The sequence below is a fragment of the Quercus lobata genome, chromosome 11 (genome assembly GCF_001633185.2).
Source record: "Quercus lobata isolate SW786 chromosome 11, ValleyOak3.0 Primary Assembly, whole genome shotgun sequence".
NCBI lineage: Eukaryota > Viridiplantae > Streptophyta > Magnoliopsida > Fagales > Fagaceae > Quercus > Quercus lobata.
Window position 1 is genome coordinate 40,326,725 of NC_044914.1, and position 10,739 is coordinate 40,337,463.

Genomic DNA, 10,739 nt, shown 5'->3' on the forward strand with positions numbered 1-10,739 from the left:
AGCATTTAGTTACCTATGTCTCAATCGCAAGTTATGATGAACAAACACAAGATCATTGAGCCCTTGATGCTCCAACCTATTTCTCCTCTTAGAATGTACTTGGTCAAATAAACTCCAACAACGCTCACATCCAGAGGAGGTGGAAGTTTGGCTAAGGATTCTAATTTCCAATTTTTGCAAGTTTGGAGCATCAGCACCCCACAACTTCCACCATTCATCTGATTTTCATAACACAACATAATCTAATATTAATCAACATAAACATATAGTCCAAGACTAGATTCTTTACATATAGTATTAAAGTAATTAGATTCCCAACTACATTACTTGAATGCAGCACTATATCCTTTACTTGAATGCAGCACCAATTACTTCAATGCAGCACTATATCCTTTAATAAACATATAGTATTAAAGTAAACTAATTACTTCTCACCTAGATGAGTGGTTGTGCTTGTTGACAATGCAAGATCTCTATCAAAGCTCCCAATACGGTCTCGAAAATATTGGGTTTCCTTAATTACCTTTTCTTTGTCACCATCATATTTTGTCCCAATGTAGTCCAAAATAGCCATATGTACTACTGGTTTTCGACAAAAATTCTCCTCATCATATTGAAAAGCGGGATTTAACTAATATGCAACAGCATGAAGATCTTTACACAAATGTTTGTCCCAACGGATTTTTATAATTGAGGTGTATGGCTTGTACAAGTGCTTCTTCATTCGGAAGATTTTCTTGATTCCCAACCGTGCTCTATGCATGCCCTCATACACATATCCTATTGTAGGCCTTTGATTAGAATCAACAATTTGTAACAAACGAATGAGTGGCGATGAAATCTTGACAAGAATATTAATATCATCCCAAAAAGAATTATCTAAAATGATAGAAACTACTTCTTTTGTCTTTGACTCTCTTGCCAATCTATTGTCCACAAAGAACTTGCTAGTCACTAAGGCTTGCAAGTCATGTTTATGCACATGAAGACTTCTAAATGAAAGGAAAGTAGTAGCAAACCTTGTTGCTCCTACACATACAATATCTATCCAACCAGGTCTCTTCCTCAACCAAGCAATCAAAGCCACATGATTATAAATAAAAACTGTAACTTTGGATGCACGTTTTTTGAGTCTCTCCACATGAGGCATGTCTCCCATATCCTGTAACACAAGATTCAGGCAATGTGCTGCACAAGGAGACCAACTAATAGTTTTATACTTTTCACACAACAATTTACCAGCAGATACATAAGTGGAAGCATTATCAATAACCATGTGAACTATGTTTTTTGGACCAACCCATGTAACTACTTCATCAAACAGTTTAAATAAGTTTCTAGTACTCTTCACAATATCTGAGGCATCAACTGATTTTACAAATACCATTCCCCTAGGACAATAAACAAGGAAATTAATCAATGACCTATGTCTAGTATCTGTCCAAACATCAACCATAAGTGTACATCCAATTTCTGCCCAATGTTTACTTTGTGACTCAACCAACAATTGAACCTCTTTCTTTTGATCCCTCAACAAAGGGACCCGTACAGCCTGATAAGATGGACCTTTGTAACCAGGACCAGCAGCATCTACGACATCAATCATCCTTTCGTAGTACACTGAATTCACTATATTAAAAGGAATGCAATTATCATACAGAAACCTTGTAATAGCCATATCAGCTTGTCTCACCCTTTCTTTACTTTGGAACACATTTTTAAGACCAGGTTGAGCTCCTGGAGTAGTTCTTGGAGCAAAGTAATTATCCACTGGATTTGTACCCTTTCTTTTACCTAAAACAAGTTTTTTAGGCAACCCACTACTAAATACTTCTTGAACATCTTCATCTTCTTGCATATCACTATTTGTGGAAGGCACACTAAACATTTCTTCTTGACGTTGTTTCTCAACTTTTTTCTTCAACTCAAACTCCTTCACATATTCCAACATTTGGTATCTTGTATCATGATAAACCTTTTTACACGATCCAATATCACCTTTTATCCTCGCAAGGTGTTTTTTCATCCTATTAATACCTACACCTTTATATATTTGCCTACAATACATACATGTAAAAGTATTCCGTCCCTTCTCATCTGCCCCAAGGCTAAAATGTTCCCAAGCCAGATCAACATTTTCCCTTACTCTAGAGCTAGACTCCATTACATTGGAATCAACTTCATGTGATGGAGTAGACTCGGTCTCTGTTTCCATTTTAATCTAAAAGACTAAACAACCAATCAAACACGCATAGACCCATCAATTTTTGAAATACAGATAGTCAAAGAATCACAACTTCATACACAAAGTCAAATTAACAAACTAATATACACAAAGTCATAGAGTCAAAGAATCACAAATTGATCTATAGGTGCTGATATAGAGAGAATCATAAACTTCAAGCACCTAAAAAATTTGAGAATAATGTAATATACAAATTAGAAACCTATTCTGACAAACAACCAAGACAAACAATACGTAATTCATCCAACTAAATCCATTGTTAAACATGAAAATACAGATTAAGAAGAAAAAAAAAAAAAAACAAAACAAAAACAAAAACAAAAAGCTTTCAACAATCAACAATAAATTTACAATTGATATGAGCATGATGATAAATATGCAACCTTGTAATATCATGATTAATTGCATTCTAAATAGGTTCAATGGACAAGTTAGAGAAAAATGTTAATGAAATCTTGGATGAGTTACTATCTATGCATTCTAGTTTTTAAAAGTGTTTTCATGAACAAATTAGTGATTAAACCATTTGCAAGAGTTGATACCAAAATAGATTAAACCCTGTAACCGTTTTCATGGACAAATAATGAATAAATTCAATTGGATTAAAATAGGACAACAGTAAAGCAAATGTAACAAACAGCCAAGTTGAATTTCGTAAAAGAACTAAAAAAATATAGATACCGAGAACATGAATGAAGTAAATATTATTGAAACCAACAGCAATAAAAAATACAAAAAAAAACATGCAGCAAGAAGCTGCAGACAGAAACATATATCACAAGCCTTGTCTTCACATACAGTAGGAGCATGATTCTAAGCTTCAGCAAGAACCTTCAAACCCAAGAGTTAAAATTACAAACCTTCAAACCTATGATAAAATTATCGGACATAGATAATTAAAAAAGATTAGCAGTAAAACTCAATTTCTAAAGATTAGCTTCACCCACACCCCCAAGGAGTCCACGATCAAAAGATTCAACAGTAAACATTTTCAATTGACCCAAATCAATTTACACACCAACACTTCAGATCTATATCATCATCCACAATCAACTTGCAAATATTAACAAAGAAAAAACAGATTAGAGGTAATAAAGTACCAAACGACGGCGATGGCAACGGTGACGAGGCACAGAGTGAGCTGCGACGGCGACGAGGGAGAGAGGCAGAGATGAGCGTGAGAGAGTGAGCTGCGACCTGGGCTGAGCTGCGACGGTGACGAGGGAGAGAGGTAGAGACGAGAGAGTGATTGAGACTTTGAGAGAGTGAGGAAGAGATCTAGGCAGAGCTGCGACAGTGCGACGGTGACGAGGGAGAGAGGCAGAGACGAGAGAGTGATTGAGACTTTGAGAGAGTGAGGAAGAGATCCGGGCTGAGCTGCAACAGTGCAACGACGACGAGGGATAGAGGCAGAGACGAGAAAGTGAGGGTTTCAGAGTGATTGAGATTTGAGAGAGGGTTTCAGAGTGAGGAAGACTGGAAGAGGCCGAGAGTGATTTTTGAGAGAGGGTTAAAAAAAAAGAAGGTGGAACGACGTTGTATAGGAGGGGGAAAAAGAAAAGGGTGGAACGACGTTGTTTTAAGGCTGAAACAATGCAACCGTTCGAACCGTGTGAACCGGCCACGATTCACAGAACTAGACGGTCGGACCGCGGTCTAGACGGGTCCATGCTTTTTTCACATGGAACGGTTCCTTACCTCAAACGGACCGTGAAATTGAACGGTTCACGGGTTTCCCGGTCGGACCGTACTGTCCGGTCCGGGTTTAACAACCTTCCATCCTCATTTCAATCTCCAACTTCTAGTCTCAAACTTTATTCAATCGTCAAAAACTGTAAATATTGAGCATTTCTTTTTACTTGCTTGTTTGAATGCCCAAATTGCCACAAAAAAAAAAAAAAAAAAACATTAATAATTATAATCCTTTGACTTGCTCAAATCCTAAAACTAACAACTAATTTGAGAGAAAAAGAATGGTTACTGTGGGGGTTAAGTTTACCAGTCAACAGTGGGCCTTGGCACCCGTGCAAGGCCCAATCATGACAAGAAGTGAGGACATGGCCAAAGGGCTTCCAGCCCAACCCTGTTGGGCCGGGCCAGGCCCATTTAAGAGGCGTCCGAGGAGGAACGTCTCCTCGGACGCATCAAATGGGACTCCAACACAAGCCCTTCACATAGTGGAAAATCGTCCCAAATCGAACGAGATTGCTGGGCGCCCAGGGGGGCAACCACAACTGCCGCATTAAATGCAAGGAAGCTACTTTTTCAGCCGCATTAATGTGGAGAGGACAGGAGAACAGTACTATCTTAGCCAGTGCAACTCACAGAAAAGGAGGATGATGTCTTATAGGACAGACATTCAAGTAGAGGCCCAGATGATCAACAAGTGTAGGGCCATTATCATTGGAAGGATACTATATAAGAGAAGAAAACCCCCATGATCAGGGGATCGGAGGCGAGAAAGCAAAAAGCAAGGAAAAGAGAGAAGTTCTACAAGAAAAGTTCAAGTTGTTGTTTCATGAACTGCTATCCCAAGAAGCTAAATAAAACGTTCCCACGTTTACATGGTTGCATGGCTTGCTGACAATTACGTGCACTCTGTCTTGACCTAGTTCTTCGACCCACTCTCTATAAATTCATTGTTGAGGGTCTTTTGGGCCAGAGTAACCTGCTCACCGGGCTTGGGCCCCAAAATACGCCCCTTACAGTTACCCTTTTGGATTTTTTAACCAATTGATAAATTTTAAGTAAATATTCTAATATCAAACCCAACTCTTCGAAATCTCTTAGGGGGAAAATTCTTAGATTCTCTCGAAGTATAGTAACATAGTGCTCTCTTCTCTTTCATTCATGATGGATCCCAACATAAATATGAGAGGATAGAGCATCATTCTTCATGCTCCGAGAGTCCCTAAGAATTACTACACTTAGGGAGCAAGCAACAAACCTAAGCCATTTGATTTTATCATGGCAAACTAGTCCAAATGTCCCTTGACAAGTTCCTTCTTGTCAAATCCATACTTTTAATTGGGTTTAATTTAATTGCTTTCTTTTTAGAAACTAACAATATGATTTTTATTTTTTATTTATTTTTTTGGGTTTATTATTACAGGAAAAGATATTGAAAATTGAATACATAAAGATTGTGGCTCCAAGGAAACAAGAAGAACCTTCTCTTCATGATTACCGGGTCAGTTCGGTGAATGGCTCTTAAGATGTACCTTTGAAATCTCAAAAACTTATCGTTTCAAAAAAAAAAAAAAGAAATCTCAAAAACTAATGAACTGAACTAGATCAAGAAATCGTTAGATAAAAATTTACTAAAGAATTCACAATAATTTCTCTTATGCATTTCAATCTTTCATATGGGTATTTCAGATTTTGATTTGGTATCATTTCAATCTTTCATATAGGTATTTCAAATCTTGATTTGGTGTTATTTGTTGCTTACTGAGTCAAGTATTTTTGGTATTAATGGGTTTCTTATGTGTAAAATAGTTTTTGTAATTTTTTCATTATAAAAATGTCACATCATTAAAAGAAGATATTAAATTTTATTAGAATGTAGTGTGAAACTCAAGTTTTAAACCCTTCAATCCTAATATGGCATATCATCTTATAACATATTAAAGAGTATTTTTTTAAAGAGTAGGCACAAGTATACTCAATTAATTTTAATACTCATTTGAAAATCTGACCCCAATTAGAGTTTATTGAGATATTATTAGGTATGGTAGGATGTATAGAATTTTAAGTAAATAGTTAATGTGTCAATCTCTAATTGGATGATGTAAAATACAAGTTTTACACTCAATCTTTACTAAATTCGGGCTCAAAAAAGAAATGTCAACAGGGATCATTATTAGTACATACTTGAAAATTAAGAGACCAATTACACTCACAGGTGATTCATCAAAAAAAAAAAAAAAAAAAAAAAAAAAAAAAAAACTTTAGAATTCAATAATATAGTTTCACAAAAATAATGAAGCTAAGATGTAATATAATTAGCTAAGATTTTTTTATCAAAAAAAAAAAATTAGCTAAGATTTAAAGGTAAGTATAAATCTTTATTTTTATTTTTTGTGGGCAGATAGAGTGAATTTTGTTAAACTTGCCACCTATCCATAAATAAGTTATTATTATTATTATTATTGATAAATAGGCACACAAGTTGGACCGCCCCATTTGCTACAACCGGGTGGGTCGGTCAGGTGTAAATGGCTAGCTGTGAAAGAGACAAAGAGGGTTGTGGTGTGGTCTTGACCCAAGAGAGAGAATGAGAAATGGAAAAGGAACTAAGGAAGCTTCTGGTTTATTTAGGGCGAGTGGCAATAAAATGACACCTTCTTCTTTTCTTTTTCCATTTTTCTTTTTTTTTTTTTAATTTTTTTTTTTTTTAACTTCCTTGGATGAAATGACGTCATTTCATTATAAAGTTTATTTTGTATGAATAAAATAATATTAATACTTTTTCATCTGATAAAATACGTGACAAAATTCGATCTTTTCATTTTAAAATAGATGGATAAATTTTCAAAACCTCATGGTCATGGTTGGAATTACCTTAAAACTTCAAGATAATGGTATTCATTTAGTCAAAAGAAAAGACAATGGGATTTTTCGTTTATTTGATTTTGTTTGGTTGGCTCTTTCTTTTTCTTTTCTTTTTTTTTTTCTTTTTTTTTTTGGTCATATCTTTAGAAATACTGTGTCTCCCATCTCATTAACTATTAAGAAAGAATGGAAGGGGAGTCACAGCCAAGTGCCGATCAATAATTGAGATGAATCTTTTATGCACCTGCTCAGCAAAAATAGGATATAGTTATCTGGTATGTGAAGGAGACGCTTTCTTCCCATACAGAATCACGCTTATGCACCTCACTGTTCCATGGAGAGCGTCTTATGTATCTCTTATGCACCTAGTTTCGAGAGGTAGAAACATCCTTAATTCCTTGTCTAGGTCGATTGTAAATCATACCTTTAAAGAATCAAATTGGTTGATGTTAAGTTATAGATTGACCCTAGTCAATTAATTCAATTATTCAAGTTGATTAATTATATCAAATTACATACAAATCATGAAGGCACAAACAAATTACTAAATAAACTAAAGTGCAACGGAAAATAAATTTGACACAGTGATTTGTTAACTAAGGCTGTGTTTGGTTTATGTAAAATATTTTTTCGGAAAATAAGTATTTTTTGGAAGTGCTATTTACGGAAAAGGAAAATATTTTTAAGTGTTTGGTTGCATTCTGGAAAAATGCTTTAGAAAATATTTTTTAGCGTTTGGTTGTGTTATTGAAAATAATATAGAAAACACATTTTCTTCTTGTTCCTCACATTTTCTCAACTTCCAAACAAATATATAATCCCATTTCTCAATAGATAAACACAGAAACAAAACCCAACCAAAAAAAATTCATCAAATCTGGTCAAATTCATCAAAACCCAACCATTTCTCAATTGCGATCTCAGTGCGATCAGTGCCATCTCGGTGCGATCCTGGGGTGTGATCTCGGCGAAGTCGAATGCGTGATTTGGGCTCTAGATTCGCTGGCGAAGTCGAAGGGTGCAAAGTCGAAGGGCTTTGGGTTCGCCGGCGAAGTCGAAGGTTGCGATCTGGGTGCAATTCGAAGTCGAAGTCGAACGGCGAAGTCGAATGGTGCGATTTGAAGTCAAAGTCGAAGGGCTTTGGGCTTTGGGTTCGATCTCTCTCTGGGTGCGATCTCTCTGGCCGGAGCTTGGCTGGCCGGAGGGGTGTACTCTCTCCCTCTCTCTTCTTCCTCTATCTCATTCTCACTCAGCTCTCTCTCTGTTTTCCGGAAAATGGTATTTGAAGGTAAAATAAAAACAGAAATCATTTTACACCCAACACACGGTCAACTGAAAACCATTTCCGAAAAATTTATTTTCCATGCGCAACCAAACACCCACATTTACAGAAAAACATTTCCGGAAGTGATTTTCACCCAAAACAAACACAGCATAATGGGGGAATACTTCTCACAAGGCAAAAACTCCACCAGATGATTTTCAAGTCACCACTCCCAAGAATCACTAATCAAGAATCAAGCGGTTATAAGTATAAGGAATCTTACCACTATCCTGAACTATCTCAAAATACCAACCTACAGTTGAACATTTACACCAATCTCCAATTGGACTTGATCTTATAAAGACTTCTTCCTTTGCACAGATCTCAGTACGTAACTAACTTCTAGCAACTGATGTTTGTTGTTAGATGCAAAGTTATTCACTTTAATACATGAAAAGTTATGGTTTCCAACTATGTTTTATGTTAGTTTTATTCCATGACAGAAAGTGTTGTAATTGTATTAATTTTGTTCTTTGTATTTTGTGGGATTTTATTGTATTGGGTTTAGTATTAAGTTGGTGAAAAATCAAGCATATAATGAAAATCAGTGCAGTTTCGCGACTAGCTCGCCAGAAGCTCGTGAATAAAGGTTCCCGTGAAAATGACATATGAGAAACACATGCTGGAAGCTGAAGAGTCAAGTATCAGGCTGCATTTCGCGAGTGCTTTGCGAGATAGGCCATCTCGCGAGGTACCTGCTGGACGATTTTAAGTATAACTTTCTTACCCTTCACCCGTACTATATATACCCTCATTACCCACAAAAGTACAATGAGACTATTTAGAGAGAAAATCCTAAATAGGTTTCTACAACACAACATACCCATCTTTTAGAGAGAAAGCTATTCATCCTTAGTGAGAAATCATTGTAGTCTCTTCTCCTTCCCTCTCTCATTGTCATACCTTGAGAGGAAATTTGTACCCAAACACAACCTATACCTTTTTCAAAGTGTAGTGAGTGTTTTGGAGTTTGGGAAACTTTGGGGATTTGCCAAAGAAGCTGGTGAGGCTTGGCAAATGCAATCAGGCATATTGCGAAATTTGGAAAGTTAGTGAAGACAAGACTCTGAGAAGTCCGTTGGTAGCAGGAGCTTGGAGGGTTTAAGTACATTGGGTAGATTAGGCTTGAAGGGTCTTTTGTTATTCGTGTACTCCAACTTATTCACTAGTAGATCGATTTCAACTTACAGGATCGCAGAGAGGTTTTTCGTCGAGTTTTTCAGTTTCCTCTTCGATAACACGTCTTGGTGTTATCTTGTGTTTGCATCTCTCTTCCCTTACTCTTGTACTTTACTTTTATTGTTTATTGTTTATGTGTATGCACTAGAGTAGATCCGATGATTGCGCTTCATTTACTCTTTTCCGCACTTAGTTTAAGTTAAAGTAAAAGCAATCTAACTGTAATTTTTATTTGAGGGTTTGAACAAGTTCTTGTGTTTTAACACAAATACGAGATTTCAATACACTTTCAAGATATGGAAGCACTTGGTTACAAAACCCTAAAGTGCAAAAGAACGTAGTAACTTCACTAAGAGTGTATGAGTTCTCTAATTGAGTCTTTGTATCTTATGATGACTTTAAAATAAAGCTTTTATATCCCCTAAAGGTTTAGTGAACGAAACCCTAGAAGTCCAAGTTATCACAGGCTAAAAAACATATTTGAGATTTCTGGATATGCGAAGCTTGATAGATCGAGGGGTATTGAGAGGTGTTGAGATTCTTCATTTATTCTCGATAGAAGCTAGTGTTGAGGTTCACTTTTTTAGTTTTTCTTCACTTGTTTCTTGATGCAGTCTTCATGTCTTCAATAATACCACTTGTCTTGTTTGTAAAACATACTTCATGAATTCTAGAAACCACTTAAAACTACTTAATTACAAATAAAATACGTTTTATCAAAGGATATACCAACACATGAAAAATATGACCTTAACAATTGACTATGGAATTCAAGTGATATCATAGTGGTTATAACACTTTGTATTGCCCTGTGCCTATGGTTTGAACCCCACTATCTACCTATCTAAAATAAATATAAATTGTGACCTACAATATAACAAGATGGGATCTATTTTGTAATTAATCCACGTCCCATCCATCTCACACTTCTATATTTTTCCCTCAAGATAGAGGTGGGCTAGGTGGCGGCAAATCCCCTCCAATAGTCTATTGATTTTTATTTTGTGGCTAATAAAAGTATTAGCATTTACGAGTCTTAGATGTGTCAGTTGAGTTTATTTTACTGTCAGTTGAGTTTTAAAAAAAAAAAAAAACTCAACTGACACATTTAAGATTCAAATTCCCCATCCTCGAACTATTAAATTATCAATAAATAAAAATACTAGCAAAAAATTATTTAAAAAAAAATGCACACCACAGCCTCCACTTCATATTTATTATTTACCCAAGACAGCACTACAAGAACTGAAGGATATCTTCCGTTTCTTGGACTTGAAAGTTTAACATTTACTAGTTATTGAATTATGCTTCGCATGATTATTAACATTTCCAGTACATCAACGAAGTGATTAAAGGCAGCTTTGGCCTGTTGTTTCAACATGTACTTTGAGAACAAGTTTTATATCTTTTACAAAGCTGTGATAATTACTGCATACG

The 10,739-nt window shown here is 35.8% G+C and overlaps 1 protein-coding gene across 1 annotated transcript; it reads right to left on the reverse strand.

Moving 5' to 3' along the window:
* Positions 1 to 631: 631 nt before the first annotated feature.
* Positions 632 to 2,215, reverse strand: LOC115966854. The gene has a single exon (XM_031085998.1). It carries the CDS (start codon positions 2,213 to 2,215, stop codon positions 632 to 634), a length of 1,584 nt encoding a protein of 527 aa, XP_030941858.1.
* Positions 2,216 to 10,739: the final 8,524 nt, after the last annotated feature.